Consider the following 22,322-nt stretch of genomic DNA (forward strand, 5'->3'; position numbering starts at 1 on the left):
CAAGTGGTGCTCAGTAGATGTGGTAGCAGGACCAGGATTAGAACTTTGATACCTAGAATCCAAGCCTTACACACGAATTACTCTAACGGAGCACTTTGAAATATAAATGTTACAAAGTAAATGCAACCCTAGAGTACTGACAGCAAAGAAGAGGAGAGAAAATGATTCTTGCTGTTTATTACAATATTACATAAACTTTGTTTTAGAGAAACCAGTGCTGGTGATAAGAAAAGCACAATCTTGGAGAAGCAGTGTGTCTGAATGAAAAAAAAAAAATACTGGTTAATGAAGGGGCCCAAGTGCAAGTTCAACCTGTTCCACTAATGAGCTGTGTGATACTGAGAGGGAAACCGGAACACTCACAGGTCTTCTTTTGCCTGTCAATAAAAATGCCGCATAGCCAAAGCAAGACTAAATACAAAGAACAGATCTGGAAGCATCATATTACCTGACTTCAAACTATACAATAAGGCCATAGTCAGCAAAACAGTATGGTACTGGTATAAAAACAGACACATAGACCAATGAAACAAAGTGAAATACTTACAGCCAACTGATCTTTGACAAAGCAAACAAAAACATAAAGTGAGGAAAGGACACTCTATTCAACAAATGGTGCTGGGATAATTGGCAAGACACTGTAGGAGAATGAAACTGGATCCTCATCTCTCACATTATACAAAAACCCACTCAAGATGGGTCCAGGACTTAAACCTAAGACCTGAAACTATAAAAATTCTAGAAGATAACACTGGGAAAACCCTTCTAGACATTGGCTTAAGCAAAGACTTCATGACCAAGAACCCAAAGCAAATGCAATGAAAACAAAGATAAATAGGTGGGACTTAACTAAACTAATGAGCTTCTGCATGGCAAAAGGAATAGTCAGCAGAGTAAACAGACAACCCACAGAGTGGGAGAAAGTGTTCACAATCTATACATCTGACAGAGGACCAATATCCAGAATCTACAAGGAATACAAACAAGTTAGCAAGAAGAAAACAAACAATTCCATCAAAAAATGGGCTAAGGACACAAATAGACAATTCTCAAAAGAAGATATGCAAATGGCCAACAAACATGAAAAAATGCTCAGCATCACCAATGATCAGGGAAATGCAAATCAAAACCACAATGGGATACCACCTTATCCCTGCAAGAATGGCCATATTTTTAAAAATTAAAAAAATAATAGATGTTGGCATGGGTGCAGTGAAAAGGGAACATTTCTACACTGCTGGAGGGAATGTAACCCAGTACAACCGCTATGGAAAACAGTGTGCAGATTCCTTAAAGAACTAAAAGTAGAACTACCATTTGATCCAGCAGTCCTATTACTGGTCTACTCAGAGGAAAAGAAGCCATTATATGAAAAAGATACTTTTGTACATGCATGTTTATAGCAGCACAACTCGCAATTGCAAAAATATGGAACCAGCCTAAATGCCCATCAATCAATGAGTAGATAAAGAATTGTGGCATATTCCATATGATGAAATACTACTCAGCTATAAAAAGGAACGAATTAATGGCATTCGCAGCAACCTGGATGGAGCTGGAGACTATTTTTCTAAGTGAACTCAGGAATGTAAAACCAAACATTGTATGTTCTAACATTCATAAGTGAGAGCTAAGCTGTGAGGATGCAAAGGCATCAAAAGTGATACAATGGACTTTGGGGACTTGGGGGAACGGTGGGAGGGGGTAAGGAATAAAAGACTACAACTCAGGTTCAGTGTATACTGCTCGGGTGATGGGTGCACCAAAACCTCATAAATCATCACTAAAGAACTTACTCATGTAACCAAATACCACCTGTTCTCCAAAAACCTATAGAAATAAAAAATATTTTTTAAAAATGACACTAGAGGTCTAGATAAATTCTGTGGCCACTTCTATATCCAAAATCAATGATGTTTATGCTTCTGTGGATTTCTCAGTGGAGGCATATCCTGAAAGAAGTCAAGTTTACTCTAGAGGACACAAGCGATTCACACATCTAACTCCTGTTTGCAGACAATACACCAAGCCAGAACAGGACTTTGCCTGCAGGAGGGCACAACCTCTTACTGCTTTAGAATTGGAAAGCCGCCATATTTAAAAAAAAAAAAAAAAAGTGTACAGGGTTTCAAAGGGACTAAAGGAATCACTTAACATCTTAATGGGATAAAGTCTATGCATGATTCTGTATGACCCTTCAACTACCGCCTTTCATGCCATGTTATTGCTAGCGTTGCATGTTAAAGCAAGCAAATTTTCAGTGAACTCTCACTGGCTTTACCACAGACACAGATGTCAGGCGGACTCTTTTGTTCATAAGGTTCTCATTATCAACTCAACCCGAGTTGAATACTTGACTGAAGGAAAGAACCATATCATTATTTTCAGATTTCATCCTATGACTTAACTGGGCTACATCTGCCAGCTTTAGAAACACCAAGTACTGCCTGGCGCCAGCCTTGGCCTTCTCTTCGATGACTAGTACCCCAAATGTTTCAGCTTGAGGAAGTCTCCTCCCCATCAAAACAATGTAATAAAAACTGAAATTGTGATTAAGAGTTACTCATCAATTGACAGGCATACCAAGCTTGTGCTATTTATGAATTATCCCACACAAGATTTTCAGTCCAACAAATAGAATCCACATTCGTAAAGGGGTAAGCTAGAAAGCCAGTTAAATGCTTTCGTGATTATAAGGTCTGTGTTATTCTTGAAACCATATTTCTTTAATAGGTAAACTGGCATTCCACTGGATAATTCAATCTGCTTTAAATCTATTCTTAGGTTCTAGTCAGCTTAAGGGAGGCTCTGAATTTACACTTAATTCCTCTATACACCTTTGGGCAGTATCTCTCAGCAAAAATGTCATAAGAGGATACAGCATAAGAATGGTCATCAATTGTACAGTAGAATTCAAGTATTAAAATATTGACGCTAAAGCTATTTATAAAATATTAAGAACCACCCTAATTCCAAACAGAAAATATTTCTGTTCATATGTTGCAAACCTCACTCCCACGTGAAGGTACTAGGAGACAGGATCCTACGGGGTGGTCATTAGGTCACAAGGGTAGAATTCTCATGCATGGGATCAGTCCCTTTATAAAACAGACCAAGAGAACTCTCTTTCCTTCTTTCTGCCAGTTGAGGATACACGGAGAAGATGGCAGTCTGCGACCTGGAAGACGGCCCTCCCCAGAATGGAATATGCTGGCACCCTGATCTCGAACTTCCAGCCTCCTAGAACTGTGAGAAATAAACTTCTCTTATTTATCACCCACCAGTCTGGGGTACTTGGTTATTGTAGCCTGGACTAAGATAATAATGTCACATGAGAATGAGACTGTTAGTAAGGTATACAAATAACACCTCAGGCAAATTAATAGTAATCCTTCCAGAAACAATCATGGGAGATAGCTTGATCACACTTATGGGAAATATACTAACCTCAGTCTACACAGAAACCCTAAGTTTGAAATAACTTTACCACCAAACATCATATCCTTCAGCCCAAATTTTAATATTCAAAAGCTAAATTTTTATTCTGACACTTACCATGTTGTATGTCTTTCATATCTAAATGAAGACTAGACATTAGTATTCCAACTGCTTGTGATCTTTTGTTGCTTAATAACTTGACAACCTGCTCGAGAAAGAAAGTAAAAGGGGAAAACGTTAATTTGAACTCCAATATGCTTACTAGCATTTTAAAAAATCCTAAATGAAGAACAAATTAAGAGAAAATACCTCACATCATTACCTAAAGTATTCAAAACAGTTGGTTTTTTTAATGTTTGAAGAGTTTTTGGTTTTTATATCATAAATCTTCAAAATCCATCATTTTCCCCCATTATTCACCATCAGCCTCAAAGACATGTTTTTAACCAGTCTTTTGAGAGCCTGATCTGTCAACAAGTAAAATTTCTAATGGTCTAGGAAATTAGTCTGATCTCTGTAAAATCACAATTACACATATGATCATTTGCAGCCTGAGATTTGAAGTGTTCTTTTTTTTAATGTGAGTCTTGAAACACTGAAGCTTGAAACATGTCAACAATTGAAGGGCAAAAAAAAAAAAAAAAATTACAAACATAGAGAATCTGCTAGATTAGTTTGGTTGTATCACGAAAATTTTTTTTTAAAAAAGTGCTTTCACTTGGGTCACATAGAAAGCTCACTATTTTACTGGAAGTTCCTCTCATTCTGCATTTGACCCACATTTTGGGGAGAACTTTCCTACTAATTAACAGAGGGATACAAGTATCATATTAAAATTGCTGCACCAGCACAATCTCAAGTCTGGATTTCCAGCAAGTCTTGAAGAATCAGGGCACACGATCCCATGGGAAGGTTTCCTAAAACAGAGGTGGGCAGGCTGTTACAGAACAGACAGATATTTTTTTGACCATGTTTTCCAGACAATAGCATCACCAGGAAATCCTGCTTATGAAACTGACCCAGGTCCTGATCGTGTGAAGGGCAGCATTTTCTATTTACTCCCAATGTTTTGTTTTAAATCTGCTTAAAACACTGGAGGAAAAGGAAAGAAAGTGGTTATAGTCAAATTACCAGAAGTGACAGCTGCCCTAACAGCTATTGCATCTGTGGACCCTGTCTTCCCTTATGGTTTAAGCTGGGTCAATCAGAATAGTAATAAAATAATCATACCCAACTGTTACACAAAGTCACAGAGTAAAACAATATTCTTAACAGCAATAATAGCACTCTGGGTGCCCCAGCATGGATGGGGTGGGGAATAAAACATAACACTTTCAGAAGGACTAACCACAAAAACCACCCTGACCTTTTTTGTTGTTGTTTGTTTGTTTTGAGATGGAGTCTCACTCTGTCACCCAGGATGGAGTGCAGTGGCGCGATCTCGGCTCACTGCAGCCTCCACCTCCCACGTTCAAGTGAGTCTCATCCTCAGCCTCCCAAGCAGCTGGGACTACAGGCGCATGCCACCAAGCCTGGCCTTTTTTTTTTTTTTTTTTTTTTTTTTTTGTATTTTTAGTAGGAACCGGGTTTCACCATGTTGGCCAGACAGTTCTCGAACTCCTGACCTCAGGTGATCTACCCACCTCGGCCTGTTGAAATAACAGGCATAAACCACCGCTGCCCGGTCCTGCCCTAATCATTTCTGAAAGCCTCTGGGTAAGGCACAGTATCTCCCGAAAGGCGCTGCTTTTGCAAAAGAAAAAACAACATATACATCTTGATTCTAAATTTACTCTTTAAACATTTCTCTAAATCCCACCTAGAAAAATGAGGTTATAACTAGAATATGAACCTATTAGTACAGTGAAGTATTTCTATCCATAGCATTGTCCTCTTGAGAGCTTAAAAAATAGGAATTTAGTATCAGAGAAGCAGAAGGTGTATACTCTGTCCTGAAAACCAGTTTCTAACCACAAGTCAGTGCAATCCGGGCCCAGTCGTGCTGCTTGATGAAAATGCTTTTATTAAGGTTTTCTATCATTTTCTGGTTTCTCAATGCAATAGGCACGTTTCAAACCATGTATCATTTGACCTCCCTAGAGTATTGACATGTTGATCACACCCTTACGGTAACTTCTTTTCCAGGGCTCCTAACATTTCTTCTCAGTTCTTTTGAAGATGAATTATTCTGATTTCACCTTAAATATGTGCATAACCTACAGTTCTGTTCTCTGTATCTTATTCTCTTCACATTATAACCTATAATTTCTCCTGTAGAAACATACACGTCTGCATCTTCAACTTGGCAGTCTCCTACTTTCCAAAAAAAATCTCCATTTAAATTGTCCACATAATCTCCATTTGACATGTCTAAAATGACACACATGGATCAGTTCCGCCCCAACACTAGCAGCCAGCTTCTTCTCCTTTATGCTACATATTGAGATAAAGGCACCACTGTTCTCCATCCGCCTAGCAACGTTAGGAATCTAGAAACCAGTCAAGACTCCTGCCTCCCCTTCACCTGCACACTCTGGTCTGGGATCGAGTCCTGCCAATTACAGCTCCTCTGTAGCTGTGGAAACCACCCTCCTCCTTAACTCCATTTTCAGCATTTAGTTCTGTACTTTATCTTACACAGATACATGCAAACATTTCTGATGGGTCTGCCAAACTCTAGCCCAGTGGTTCTCAAAGTGTGTTCCTTGGACAAATGAGAACCACCATCACCTGGGAAGTTATCAAAAATCCAAGAAAAAGTTAGAGGGGAGTTTCAAGACGGCTGACTGGAGGCACCTGGTACCCACCTCCTCCACAAACAAGAACTGAAATAGTGAGTAGGTAATCACAGGTCAAACAGATCACATTAGAGAGAACACTGGAATTCAAAAACTAAGTGACAGGAAACATGGGAGGCGAAGAAGAAGAGGGAATTGGGGCAGTCTGCTCAGCCAGGACCAGCTGGGAGCCTAGACAGGCTCTCGAATGCAATAAAGGTTCTCCAGGCTCCCTCACGTAGTATTCAGTGACCCCAGCAGCCCACATGTCCTCCACAGACTCCTGCAATCGTAGCCACGGGAGAACCCCACGATCCGCACAGGCCCTGAGGCTAACACAGGGAGCCACCCAGAGACCAGGAAGCAGCACACCTCCAGAGAGGCAGCGCACTGAGTTCCACTCACCTGCTGTGTCATAAGCAGTTACAGGAAGGCACTATTTTGAAATGCCAGCCCCACCAGACTGCATCCTGCCCTGGGGCCCAATAGCCCCTGCATCGCTACATCCCTGAGGCTCCCCTGATATCCTCAACTGCAGCCAGGGCCAAAGCACAAGCCTTTGCCAATGACCCTGCTACCCCTAGTATAAAGGCCTTTGTGCATTTAAGAGCACCGTGAGGATGGGGTACCCCACTTGCGGCTGCCATATAGAGCCACAGCACATGCTCCCCCAGTCAGCTGTTTACAACTGTGGCCACGGTAACTCCACCCTCCCCAGCAGGGCCTCAGGGCCACCACGCAGTTGCTGCCACCCTCACCCAGCCATTCTGCCAGGGTGGGGTGTGGGGGACCTGGGGTCCATCTCTATCCTGCTTACCACAGCCAGCACCCACATGTACCACCTAGGCGCCAGAGAACAGGGCCACTTAAACAAGTTAAAACAGTTAAAACCCACCCACTCCCCCAGTGCCCAAGCACACCATCCAGAGGCTTGGGAATGGCCCTGCTCCATTCACCCCCACTGGCACCTGAGCACTCCTTCTGGGGGCCTGAGGACAAACCCGCCCATCCTACTGCAAACACCACAACTAGCACTCACCCACCCACACCATCCACTCACCCATGCCACCTGCAAGCCTTGAGACTGCCCCGCGTGGCCTGTCACAGCCACTGCCAATAGCAGTGCAAACCACTTGGGAGCCTAAGCGTTGTCTCATCACTGCTCCTGCTGTCCCCAGCACCATGCCCACTGCCTAGGAGCCCAAGGACCCTCCCAGCCACCCAGCCCACTTCTTCCACTGCTGGCACCCAAGCAAGCCAGCTGGAGGTCCAATTGGCCTGACTGAACCTGCTAATATCAGGGCCAGCATACACGACCCTAGGACCAAAGCACAGGCGTGCCCAGCCTGCCACTGCCACCTCAAGCACCTGCCAATGATTGAGGACTGGCCCACCTAGCATCCTCATCCCCAGCAAAACTTACCACAACCTCCACTAACAACCACACCCTAAGCCACTGAGGAAATTACAAGCACTACTGATACTTACGGAAGAAAAAATCATACAGAGACTACACTGCTGTATTCACCCAGAATGAAAGGCAAAACGCTACATCAAATCAACACCACAGATACATCTTCAGGAAAAAGTCCTCCCCTATAAAAGTAAATTCAAAAAAGTTGGAATAAGTGACTGTTATACCAGATGCACAGATATCAATGTAAATAAACAATAAACATAATAGAACAAAGAGATATTACACCTCCAAAGGAACATAATAATTCTCCAGCAATGAATTCTAATGAAAAAGATATTCATGAAGTTCCAGAAAAAGAATTCAAAATAATGATATTAAAGAATCTTAGTGATGTACAAGACAACTCATATAAACAATACAAAGAAATTAGAAAACCAATTCAGGATATGAATGACAAATTTATCAAAAAGGTAGATCTCATAAAAAAGAACCAAACAGAAAATTCTGGGATGGAAGAATTCATTGAATAAAATACAAAACACATTAAACTAGATTAAGCAGAAGAAAGAATTTTATAACCTGAAGACAGGTCTTTTGAAATAACCTAGTCAGACAAAAATAAAGAATAAAGAATAAAAAAGAATGAACAGGCCAGGCGTGGTGGCTCTCGTCTGTAATCCCAGCACTTTGGGAGGCTGAAGCAAGCAGATAACAAGGTCAGGAGATTGAGATCATCCTGGACAACATGGTGAAACCCCATCTCTACTTAAAAAAAAAAAAAAATACAAAAATTAGCTGGGCCTGGTGGTGCGTGCCTGTAATCCCAGCTATTGGGGAGGCTGAGGCAGGAGAATCGCTTGTACCAGGGAGTCAGAAATTGCAATGAGGCAAGATTGCATCACTGAACTCCAGCCTGGAAATACAGTGAGACTCTGTCTCAAAAAAATAAAAATAAAAAAAAAAATAGAGAGCGAACAAAGACTACATCACACATGGGACGCCATAAAGCAAACAAATATTTCAATTTTCAGTGTCCCAGAAGATGAAGAATAAATGAAAGGGATCAAAAACCCACTTAATGAAATAAGAGCTAAAAAAATTCCCAAGTCTAGTAAGAGATTTAGACATACAGATACAGGAAGGTCAGAAATCCCCAAATAGATACAGTTCAAAAAAATCTTCTCTGTGGCACATTAGAGTCAAACTGTCAAAAGTCACAGGCAAAGAACAAATTCTAAAAACAGCAAGAGATAAGCATCTAGTCACTTATAATAGAACCCCCCGTAAGAATAACAGCTGATTTCTCAGCAAAAACCTTACTTGCCAGGAGAGAATTAAATGATATATTCAAAGAGCTGGAAAAAAAAAAAAACCTGCCAGCCAAGGATACTCTTCCCAGCAAAGTTACCCTTCATGATGGAGAAATACAGTCTTTCCTAGACAAGCAAAAGTTGAAGGTACTAATCACCAAAAGACTGGGCCTACAATAAAAGCTTATGGGAGTCCTATACCTGCAAGCAAAAAAATGCTATCTACCATCATGAAAGCATGCAAAAGTATAAAATCCACTGGTAGAGCAAACGCACAAATAAGGAAGAGGAAGGATCCAAATGTTGCCAATATAGAAAACCACAAAATCACAATGATGAACAATAAGAGAAAAAGAAAGGAGCAAAGGATATACAAAGCAATCAGAAATCAGTTAAGGAGGCCGGAAGCAGTGGCTCACACCTGTAATCCTGGTACTTTGGGAGGGTGAGGCAGGTGGATCACCTGAGGTCAGGAGTTTGAGACTAACCTGGCCGACATGGTGAAATCCCATCTCTACTAAAAATACAAAAATTAGCCAGGTAAGATGGCAGGCACCTGTAATCCCAGCTACTTGGAAGGCTGAGGCATTGCTTGAACCCCGAAGGTGGAGATTGCACTGAGTTGAGACAGTGTCACTGCACTCCAGCCTGGGCAACAGAGTAAAACTCCATCTCAATAAATAAATAAATAAATAAATATATATATATATATATATATATATATATATATATATATATATATATATAAATGAAATAAAAAAATAAAAAAATAAATCAATTAAGGAAATGACCTGAATTTGCCCTTACATATCAATAATAATCTTGAATGTAAACAGATTAAATTTTCCACTTATAAAGAAGATGATAACATGATAAAAGTTTCAGTTCAGCAAGAGGATGTATGTACCCAACAACAGAGTACACAGATATATAAAACATATTATTAGATCTAAAGGGAGAGACAGACTCAAATACAATAGTAGGAGACATCAACATTACACTCTCAGCAATAGTAGGATCATCTAGACAGAAAATTAACAAAGAAACCTAGGATATAAACTGTACTTTAGACCAAATGGACCTAACAGACATTTACAGAACACTGCATTCAACAGCTATAGAATACACATTCTTCTCATCATCACATGGAACATTCTCCAGAATAGATAATGTGTTAGGACACAAAAATATCAACAAATTTTAAATATCAAAATCATATCAAGTATCTTCTCAGATCTTAATGAAGTAAAAGTAGAAATCAGCAATAAGAGGAACTTTAGAAACAGCACAAATACATGGAAATTAAACAACACGCTCCTCAATGACTACTGAGTCAAGGAAGAAATTAAGGAAGAAATAAAAAAAGTTCCTAGAAACAAATGAAATTGGAAATACAAAACACCAAAACCTAAGAGATACAACAAAAGTAGTACTAAGAGGGAAGCTTAAAAAAATAAATGCCTACATCAAAAAAAGTAGAAAGATCTCAAATAAACAATCTAACAATGTATATCAAGCAACTAGAAAAGCAAGAACAAAATCAGTAGGAAGAAATAAGTAATGAAGATTAGAACAGAACTAAACAAAATAAAGACTTAAAAAAAACCCACAAAGAATCAACAAAATAAAAAGTTAGTTTTATGAAAAGATAAACAAAATTGATGAACTGCTAGCTAGACTAACCAAGAAAAAGAGAGAGAAGACCCAAATAAACAAAATCAGAAATTAAAAATGAGACATTACAACTGATACCACAGAAATACAAAAGATCATCAGAGACTATTATGAACAACTATACAATAATATACTGGAAAATCTAGAGGAAATGAATAAATTCCTGGACACATACAATCTACTGAGATTGAATCAAGAAGAAATGGAAAACCAGAACAGACTAACAATGAGTTGTGAGATTGAATCAGTAATAAAAAGTCTCCCAACAGGAATAGATGGTGTCACTGCCAAATTCTACCAAATGTACCAAGAACACTAATTTTCCTCAAACTCTTCCGCCCCGCAAGAAAACAACAGAAGAGAAGGGAATGCTCCCTAATTTATTCCACAAGGTCAGCATTACCCTGATACCAAAACCAGATAAGAATACAACAAAAAAAGAAAACTACAGTACAATATCCTGATGAACAGTGATGCAAAAATCCTTAACAAAATACTAACAAGTTAAGTTCAACAGCACATCAAAAAAAAAAAAAAAAAATACCATAATCAGTGAGATTTATCATCCCAGGGATGCAAAAATGGTTGTACATATGCAAATCAATAAATGTGATTTATCAAATCAAGAGAGTGAAAAACAAAAGCCATATGATCATCTCAATGGACACAGAAAAAGCAGTTGATAAAATTCAACATTCCTTCATGATAAAAATTCTCAATAATCTAGGTATAGTAGGAACATATGTCAACTTAATAGAGGCATATATGACAAACCCACAGCTAACATCATACTGAATGGGGAAATGCTGAAAGCCTTTCCTCTAATAATTGGAACAAGACAAGGATGCTCACTTTCACCGCTCCTAGTTAACATAGTGCTAGAATTCCTAGCCAGTGAAATCAGGCAAGAGAAAGAAATAAAAGGATTCCAAATTGAAAGACAGGAAGTCAAACTGTTTCTCTTTACAAATGACATAAGCTTATATCTAGAAAATATAAGATGCCACAAAAAACCCATTAGTTCTGATGAAACTCAGTAAAGTTGCAGTATACAAAATCAACATACAAAAATCACTAGTGTTTCTACAGAACAATAATGAACTAGCTGAGAAAGAAACGAAGGCAATCCAATCTCAAATAGCTACAAAAAATAAATAACTTATGAATAAATTTAACCAAGAATGTAGAAGACCTCTGTAAGAAAAACTACAACACACTGATGAAAGAAATTGAAGAGGATAGAAACAAATGAATAGACATCCAATGCTCATGGACAGGAAGAATATTGTTGAAATGACCCTACTCCCCAAAACAATCTCCAGATCCAATGCAATCCTTATCAAAACAATGACATTTTTTCATAGAAATACAAAAGCAACCCTAAAATTCTTATGGAGCCAAAAACAAGCCTGAATAGACAAAGCAATCCTGAGCAAAATGAATCAACAAACAAAGCTGGAGGAATCACACTACCTGACCTCAAAATATATTACAAGGTTACAGTCATCAAAACTGCATGGTATTGGTATAAAAACAGACACATAGACCAATGGAAAATCATAGAGAACCCAGACATAAATCCACATATTTACAGGCAACTGATTTTCAACAAAGACACCAAGAACATACAAGAGGGAAAAGACACCTTTTCAATAAATGGTGCTAGAAAAATTGGATACCTATATGCAGAACAATGAAACTTGACCCTTATGTCTCACCATACACAAAATCAGTGCAAGATGGATTAATAAGTTAAAGGCGAGACTCGAAACTATAAATCTACTAGAAGTAAACAGGGGGAAAATAACTTCAGGAAATTGGTCTAGACAAAGATTTTATGGCTAAGACCTCAAAAGCACAGACAACTAAAACAAAAATAGACAAATGGGACTATTTTGAGCTAAAAAGCTTCTGGACAGCAAAAAAAACCAATCAACATAGTAAAGACATAGCCTGTTTAATGGGAGAAAATATTTGCAAACTATTCCTTCAACATGGGACTAATATCCATGTACAAGGAACTCAAACAACTCAACAGTACATAAATAAATGAATAAATAAATAAATAAATAATTCATGTCCTTTGCCCACTTTTTAATGAGGACATGAATAGACATTTCTCAAAAGACAACATACGAATGGCCAACAGGTATATGAAAAAAAACTGCTCAACGTCACTAATCATCAGGATAATGCAAATCAAAACCACAATGAGATAATATCTTACCCAGTTGGAATGACTATTATTAAAAAAAAAAAATTGATTCTGGCAAGGATGTGAATAAAAGGGGATTTCAATTAGTACAGTCACTATGGAAAACAATATGGAAATATTTCAAAAAACTAAAAATAGAACTACCATATGATCCAGCAATCCCACTCCTGGGTATGTATCCAAAGGAAAATAAATATTAAAAGGATATCTTCACCCTACATTTACTGCAGTACTGTTCACAATAGCAAAGATATGAAATCAACCTAAGTGTCCATCAATGGACAAATAAAGAAAGTATTGTTAAATATATATAACATGTTTTAATATATACATATAATATATAAAACATATCCATACATACACAACAGAATATTATCCAGGCATAAAAAAAGAATAAAATCATGTCATTTGCAGCAACATGGACAGAACAGGAGGTCACTACCTTAAGTGAGATAAGCCAGGTAAAGAAAGACAAATATCGCATACTCTCACTCATATGTGGGAGTTAAAAATGTTAATCTCATGGAGGTAGAAAGTAGAACAAAAGATGCCAGAGGCTGGGTAGGGTGTGTGGTGGAGGGGGAGGTGATGAGGACAGATTGATTAATGGGTACAAGCATTAGATAGAAGAAATACGGTCTGATGTCAGATAGAGGAGGGTGAGCATAGTTAACAACAATGTATTATATATTACAAAATAGCTAGAAGAAAGGACTTGAAATGTTCTTCACTCACAGGAATGATATATGCTCAAAGTGATGGATACTAAATATCCAGACTTCATCACCACACATTCTACGCATGTAACGTCATAAATATGTATAAATAATGATGTATCGTAAATATGTATAAATATGATGTATCAATAATAAACATTAAAAATGCAAGTGCTCAGGCCCTATCACAAACCTACTAATCAGAACATGAGAGTAGGAACCATCACTCTGAATTTTAAAAGCCTGCCAAGTAATTCTAAAGCCACCCATTGCATTTCATCCCTTCCTGTCCATTCTCCAAATTGATATCCAAGTACCCTCTCTAAAAATGCTGATATCTGCATGTTGCTTTTTAATCATAGGTTTTAAACACAATTGGCTCATGTTTAAGGGTTAGTCCTTTAAAAAGTCTTACAGAATCTTTCACATATCATACCTGGAATTTGCCTTTTTTTTTTTTTTTTTTTTTTTCTGAGATGGAGTTTTGCTCTTGTTGCCCAGGCTGGAGTGCAATGGCACAATCTCAGCTCACTGCAATCTCCACCTCCCACGTTCAAGTGATTCTCCTGCCTCAGCCTCCCGAGTAGCTGAGGTTACAGGCATGCGGGCCCATGCCCGGCCAATTTTGTATTTATAGCAGAGATGGGGTTTCTCCATGTTGGTCAGGCTAGTCTCAAACTCCCAACCTCAGGTGATCCACCTGCCTTGGCCTCCCAAACTGCTGGGATTACAGGCTTCAGCCACCACTCCCGGCCTGCTTTTTCTATTATAATTCAAACGCACTTGATTACAACTGGATTTTACATTTAAATGCCTGAGATGTTACATAGGAACAATAATCATCTACCACCTTCCAGAAGGCAGACATTCAGAAGAGGATAGATGTCTAAAAGCATGGATTCCACAGTGTCTTTAAGTAACCCAACCTTTGTATTATGAACCACTGCTATGATCTGGCCTTTTTTTCCAACACCTTGGAAAAGAAGAACCTAGGGTTAGAACATTCTTAGAATTCAGTGACCACAATGCAATGAAGAGGAGAGTAGTCTCTTCTAAGATGATCTCAGAACTTAGGCAAAAAGCAGAAAATGCAGAATGAACACATTTGAAATCTATAAAATTAGAACTTACAATCAGAAAAAAGAACTATCTTGAATCTGCTTTAACGTCATATCTCTTCATAATTCTCTTAATAAAGTTAACATCTTAGGCTTCCCTAGAAGGCAGGACTATGTAGAGATTATGAACATGGTCTCTCTAAAACAAAGCACTATTTCTCAAACTTAACGTGTGCTTGAATCATCTGGGATCCTCTAAAATGAAGATTCTGATCCCTAAGTCTGGGTGGGACTGAGGTTCTTTGTTTCTAACAAGCTTTCAGGTGATGCCATTTCTTCTGGTGCACAGATTGTGGAGGTTCTCCTGCTTCATCACCACACATTCTATTCATGTAACATCATAAATATGTATAAATGTGATGTATCATAAATATGTATAAATATGATGTATCAATAATAAACATTAAAAATGCAAGTTCTCAGGCCCTATCACAAACCTACTAATCAGAACATGAGAGTAGGAACCATCACTCTGAATTTTAAAAGCCTTTCAAGTAATTCTAAAGCCACCCATTGCATCTCATCCCTTCCTGTTCATTCTCCAAACTGATATCCAAGTACCCTCTCTAAAAATGCTTTCTAACGTATTTGAGAAAAGCTACTCCAACATCCTAAAGCCTCAGTTACCTCCCCTAGAAAAATGATTAAAACAGTATCAACTTCCAAAGACTGTAGTGGACATTCAGTGAAGTACTCTTAGTGGCATGGTTATAGCTGATTGTAGTCTCTAACTCCCAAGCTCAAGTGATCCCTCCCACCTCAGCCTCCTAAGTGGCTGGGATTACAGCCATGTTCCACAACACCTACTTTTATTCCTACTTTTATCCAGGGATAGCCATATGACTAAGTTATGGATAACAGAATGCAGGCAGCAATAAAAGCACAGCCTTCAAAAGGCTGGCTGGCCCTCTACTTTCGTTCTTTCTTTTTTTTTTTTTTTTTTTTTTTTTTGAGAGAGAGAGGGAGTCTTGCTCTGTCACCCAGGCTGGAGTACAATGGCTTGATCTTAGCTCACTGCAACCTCTGCCTCCTGGGTTCACGCGATTCTCCTGCCTCAGCCTCCCGAGTAGCTGGGATTACAGGCACGTGCCACCATGCCTGGCTAATTTTTTTGTATTTTTAGTAGAGACGGGGTTTCACCATGTTAGTCAGGGTAGCCTCAATCTCCTGACTTCATGATCCACTGGCCTCGGCCTCCCCAAGTGCTGGGATTACAGGCGTGAGCCACTGCGCCTGGCCGGCCCTCTACTTTCTCTATCCTTTTCCTCTCAGGCTGAGGCAGAATTATGGAAGTGAGCCATTATCAGTTATACTACGCCCTGAGGGTGAAGCAACAGAAGGCCTGGGGAATGAATCTCTGGACAGCCTGATGGAACACAGGCACTGCACCTCCCTGGGCACTTACCTGCCTAGATTTCCCCATGAGACAGATAAAATGAACTTTTCATCTTTTACAAGTCACAACAGAGACAGCCAAACCAATATTTAACTAATACCCCTACTACACATCAGGCATTGTGCTAGACGGTGGGGTAAATGCACAGAAGACCAAAAAAAAAAACAAAAAAACAAAAAAACAAAAAAACCAGACCCTTATCATCCTCTGCCTAATCAGCTCTATTTCACAACCCCTAGAGCTCAGTCAGTGACAACGTGATCTCCAGTCATCATGATGGAACCTCTGACTAACTTCCTCTGGATTTCTGGTATCCAGCCACACATCAAGTTCCACTGATGTTTCCTTGCCTTTCCTTCTTCTCTTTCACGACCACCACCCCGCTGCAAGTTCTCATCACTTCCTCCCAGAGAGTACAGGCAGAATGGGATTCTGCCTCTAGGATCTCAGTCCTGCTCTCAGCCCAGCATTCTGTACTGTCTTCATCCTGTCACTCCCCTTTAAACAGATATTTAGGGGCCCCTGATAATGTATTTCTCTTCTATTTTCTATTGCCAAAATGACAAACTCTGACTACTCACTGGACAGGAATGTTCAAGTCTCATTCCACTGTGATGCTTTTCCTGAACATCCCTCTACCTCCCACAGAACTCTTACAGGAGCTGGCTTAGGAGCACTTCTTTACTCTTCTGAGACTACATATACTCCTATTACAATATATACATGATAAAGTGATTTGGGGGCAATTTTCACTAAAGCATAATCACCTCTAGACACACTCTGTATCATACTGCTTACTGTAGTACTCCGCATAATGACTGATATATTGTAAGCATCCAAAAATATCTACTGAATAAGTAAACCTTGTTAAAACTGCTATGCCCAGCTTAGATGTCCCACAATAAACCTAGAAAAATGGTTAGACAACCAACCCTGGCTAGACATCAGAATCACTTAGGTATCTTCTTAAACAAAGGGTCTTGCTCTCCTTTCTGAAAAGTCAATTTTCTCTAGAGTAGGGCCTTGGAATACATATGTTTTTAAAAATACACAGCTGATGCTGATGCAGACTTAGGAACCACTGAATACTTCCTTTGAAAAGGAAGTATTTGAATAATGGTTGAACTGGGATTGAATAATGGCTGAACATAGTAGAAAGCTCATGTGAACTATATTTATTACACAAGTAGCCAAAACCACATTTAAATAATTATTTGATCAGACAACATGGTGTTTGTTGCTAATTCAGAAGTTTAAATGTAGTACGCATTTTATATGTGTCACATGGAATACTAGCTAATTAAGATGACATCAAAGGGCTTCACATTAAATATCCAATAGAGATAATTTGAAGTTTCTTGCAATTTCTTACAAGCTAGTAAAATCTCACAATTTCTTACAAGCTAGTAAATAATTTGTACACAGTCTAAATGTAGAGTCACAACAAAAGTTTTAGTTTCCTGATTCCTAGTTAAGAGAGCAGATTGCTTTCTTCTGAAATGGCCTTGCTGAAAAGTGGACATTAATTAAAGGGACAAATGGCCAGATCCAATACGGCAAATCCTTCTCTGAATAGAAAAAGATAAGATTGCTCAATTATAGAGATTAATTAAGGTAAATTTCAAAGCAGAACCTCAGAATGTAAAAACTGTTGTTTCTCAAACAGACGTTAGAGCACAAGGTGGTATATCAAGAGGTATGCAATGTACTCAAGGAATACGAGCTATCAAATGCACCCAAGAATACCCTAATGACCAGGAGAATATAAGCAAATATGAAATAGTAAAACCAAAGTGAACAGGAGACGTAAGAATAGAAGGAAAGGCAAAGAAAGAACTATTCCCAGACTCAAGATTTCCAATGATTTGATCTATATCAGAGTAGGAGATCAGTATTTCAGGATATGTCTTTGCCTAAATTAGCAGCCATGTAACTTTGGACAAGTTCCTTGGCCTCAAGATCTAAATTTTCATACCTGTAGAATACAGTTAATAATCCATATGCAATATTCCCATAATTTGAGATAAACAAATTTGGCAAAGTATAAAATATTTTCAAAGCATAAAACGTCTTGCAAATGCCAGGTGCTGGTGTTTTATTTTGTAATCCAATAACTGGCAGTTATATTTATGATGTTGTAAAATCACTTGAGTTTATTCCAACAAGAGGAACAGCAAAGATAATAGAAGGTGATAAGAAATAAACATCTAAAATTAAGAAGGAGAACAATCCATACATTGGCTAACTCCTACCCCCTTGGGAATTTACAAAGTGTGATTTCTCCAAGAACTCTTTAGACATACTGTTGTTGGCTATCTCATAACTTTGATTTGGATTCAATTTTCTTTCTTTGGAAAGATAAATTCATCTCGAGATTTTTGACCCAATGAGAATCAGGAACCATGAGCCTTTTCTGAACCGTCTGATACTATTTCATGAAAACAGCAGTCATTTTAAATCTTAACTAGTCTACACTCAAAAGTGAAGAATGCTGGCATGGGATTTTGCAGAGCAAGAGGTTATCAGGGTTTTTTTTTTTTTTTTGGTTTTTTTTTTTTTTTTCCTGTCTACTCCCACAACCAAGGAAGACTGCAGTCTTATTTACACTACTGTATTCTCCTACTCAGATTAATGGTAAGCCTCAGGGAAGGGTGACTGACCTCAAAGGCATCCAGCAGCATTCCAAGGCACTGCAGACCACAGAAGGCATTGACACTGACCATGCCCACAAGTGGTATCTCAAGACTATCTGGTTGGCACCAGACAATCCTCTTTGCTTGGGCAGCCTAGATTTAATCTCAGAAACAAAACAGAGGTACAGTTTGCTAATTGGTGAGGTGATATTTGACACCTCTCCCTGATTAAGAGTCTAGAAGCCGACTTCGATCACACATCAAGGTCTATTTAGGCACGATGTGCCTGCTTCTGAACTTGGTCCCAGATGTGTCTCTTGGCAGAGGATCAAGCTATGGCATGGGTGAAAGCGTCTTGCTTTGCTTGTCCTGCCTTTGGGTCTGAGTCAGCCTTGGAAGGAGACTGACAGCTGTGGAATTTGGTAAGGTTACCAAGAAGAGCCTCTTGTGCTCTCCCAGCCTGTCTCTCTCGTTTGGTTGTCTTGATATATATTTTAGACTTAAGTTTGGAGAGCTGTGCCTCTTGGTTATAACATCATCTGGATGTTGTTCATCAACTGAGTAGGTTGTTTCAATCTCTCCTGACGCCATCTTCTTGGTTCCTGCTTTCATTCTTATTTAGTCTGTGATCCTGATACCGGTCTCCTGGTCCCATCCCTCAGGTTGTTCTAACAAACTAGAAGCAAGAATTTCAAATATGTGCAAGTAAGTCTGCAGGACATCTTCTCACCAAGTAAAAACTGTGTCCATCTGACTTCTCCATTGTTTCTTGATAACAATATCTCCCTCGACTATCTTTTGCCATTCAATATACTACTATAAATCACTGTTAAACCAGAAATGAAGTCAGACATGGAAGATGTGTCGTTTTTAACAGAAGCAAATGCATGTTATATAAAAGCGATTTGGTAAACTCCAAGACATACATGTTCCAGTTGATTTTAAGAAAGGCACACTAAAATAAAGAGAGTGATACCTACCTAGCCTACAAGATCGGCCACACTTATGATCCAACCCAATCAATGGTTGGATTCTTCTCTTAGAATACAAGCTGTTAAAGGAGAGAAGCAGAGCCATAGCCTTTTCTAAATACAGTCAAGTTGAATGGAGTAATTAAATGTTCCAACAGCATGACACACATAAATCACATCTGTCAAAATAATAACAACTATTATCTATTGAGTCACAGAAATGAGGGATGTTCAGTATGAAAAATTGCTGAAAGACCCAAGCCAGAGAGGCAGGCTGGGATTTCCTGTCAGCTAAGTCTGACTCCAAAGCTCACTCGTCCTCTGGTGTAGGCCCTGTGAGCCATGTGCACACACACCTCTGCCATAACACAACACTAAATACAGCACAGGAATGTGCTAACAAAAAACCAAGGGAACTTCTTAGGCTTTTTGATATTTTTCTTTAAAGGGATAAGTTTAAAAGAATTAGAAACTCAATTTCTTATTTAGATCAACTTTTCCTTTCTTAGAAAAAAGGTGAAACATTTAGGATGACCTTGACCAAAAAAAAAAAAAAAAAATCAAGAGTTGAAAATATACCTAAGTGATTCCAAACAAACAAAATGGCATTAGGTATACATTTTATTAAAGTTTTTATTCTAGCAGACTGCATTACTTTTTTTTTTTTTTTTTTTTTTTTTTTGAGATGGAGTCTCGCTCTGTCGCCCAGGCTGGAGTGCAGTGGCCGCATATCAGCTCACTGCAAGCTCCGCCTCCTGGGTCCACACCATTCTCCTGCCTCGGCCTCCCGAGTAGCTGGGACTACAGGCGCCCGCCACCAGGCCCGGCTAGTTTTTTTTTTTTTTTGTATTTTTAGTAGGGACGGGGTTTCACCGTGTTTGCCAGGATGGTCTCGATCTCCTGACCTCATGATCCACCCGCCTCGGCCTCCCAAAGTGCTGGGATTACAGGTTTGAGCCACCGCGCCCGACCAGCAGACTGCATTTCTAAATTTCATGTTTTGTTTAAAAATATCACAGTAACATGCACTAAAATGTTTAAGTATCACCAGGCTCTTAAAACAAAATGCCTTTCTAATTTAAACCAACTATCCTAAGTCTCCAGCTTCCTCCACTTTTTAAAGCAAAAAAATATGCAGAGATGTTTAAACTCCTTGAAATTAAAATAACATTATAATCTTTTCTTCTTTGAACATATCTTTTTGCCAGTCTAGCCAATTTTGGCATGAAAAATATTTGCAAGCTATGATTTGGACCTTCACTATTTCAAATATCTTAGAAATGAGCAAACAATGTTTCACCTATCTGGTTGCATACAAGTCTGCTGAGCTGTATTTTTCCCTTCAGAATTCCCTCTACAAATCTGGCTTTAGATATGTATCCTATCTATAATTTTCATATTATGTTTTTAGCACTTAGAATTCAGTTAGAAGTATCAAAGTTTACAATAAAAATTAAAATTAAGAAAACCAATACATTGTGAGTACCATATCTAAATGTTTCATGATATTGCCAAAAATATTTGGACATCACATATGTGTCTACAAAATATAGGCATCAGCAGCTCACTTTGTACTTCGTTATCTCAACGAGAGATATTAATCATCACAAATAAAAGACACGATGCAGATAAGATAATAAGGTTAATGACAACCACAAAGGAATAAAAGACTCTTATTGAGACCATGTGCATATTTATTATTATTATGTTATAGCAAGTACGTATTGAGAGAACATTACTTGGTGCATAATAAATAAAGGGCTTTATTTTATTCTTCCTTGTAATCACTGCCAAAATCCAACAAGACAGGTACCACTACAGTCCACAGAAGTGGCTGTTCGAGGTCACATATCCATAAAGTGGCAGAGCCAGGATATGAACCAGGCAGTCTGGCTCCAGTGTCCACCCCCTTGACCACTATTCCACACTACCTCTCAGCCGTATGGAGAGCACACTCCTGCCAAGGAATGAGACACACGGCGTCTCATTTTCCCCACTATTTCCTTAGTGCCCTGTGTTATCAAATACAATTAATATGGACAGACAGAACGTAAAGAGAATAAATTAGTTTTCAAATTGTTAGCCAAAAAGCAAACCTTAGACGGTAAGGTCCATCTGAATATTCTGTCTTATGTACTGCTCAATTTCAGGGAAATTATGAAAAACAAACAAATAACAACCAAACTAGTTCCCTTCCTTTGTAGTTATCACAACAACAAAATGCCTGTGATAAATTTAGATGAAAAGTTTGATAGAGAAGAAATTAAATATTTAGAAAACGAATCACTTAGCATATGTTTGTTGACTAGAATCACATAATAAACTTTTAACGATTTAGTAAATGGTCATTCGGTATTCAGGCATTTTGCTTTACTTCCTGCTCTCTGGCCAATGGCCTGATGTTTCATTCTGACCCTTTTATAGGGACAAGATTTGATTTCTTGCTCCATCCATAGAGTATGCTGGTACTTTCAGCACTGTGAAGACAGAAAGATGAAAACTGGATTTGACCCTATCCTATGGAGGAAGACATGTCCAGCTTCCTTGCAGGTCTACAATCTTTATTTCTGGAAACAACATACTGAATAAGCAAGTGGCTGATTCTCCAAAGACTTTCCTAGAGTTTGGAAGTTAAAGAGAGATAAACAGTGGCATGT

General features: G+C 38.7%; 1 protein-coding gene across 3 annotated transcripts in view; it reads right to left on the minus strand.

Annotated features, from left to right (window-relative positions):
• Window positions 1–22,322, minus strand: part of FMN2 (formin 2) — a 398,539-nt gene that overhangs the window by 226,602 nt on the left and 149,615 nt on the right. For all 3 annotated transcript variants that reach the window (XM_005539682.4, XM_065542730.2, XR_012433817.1), the window contains one exon: window positions 3,556–3,643. In XM_005539682.4, the coding sequence (XP_005539739.3) occupies window positions 3,556–3,643 (88 nt within the window). Of the gene's footprint in view, window positions 1–3,555; window positions 3,644–22,322 lie in introns of those variants that run through there.

This window comes from Macaca fascicularis, chromosome 1 (genome assembly GCF_037993035.2).
Source record: "Macaca fascicularis isolate 582-1 chromosome 1, T2T-MFA8v1.1".
Classification (NCBI taxonomy): Eukaryota; Metazoa; Chordata; class Mammalia; order Primates; family Cercopithecidae; genus Macaca; species Macaca fascicularis.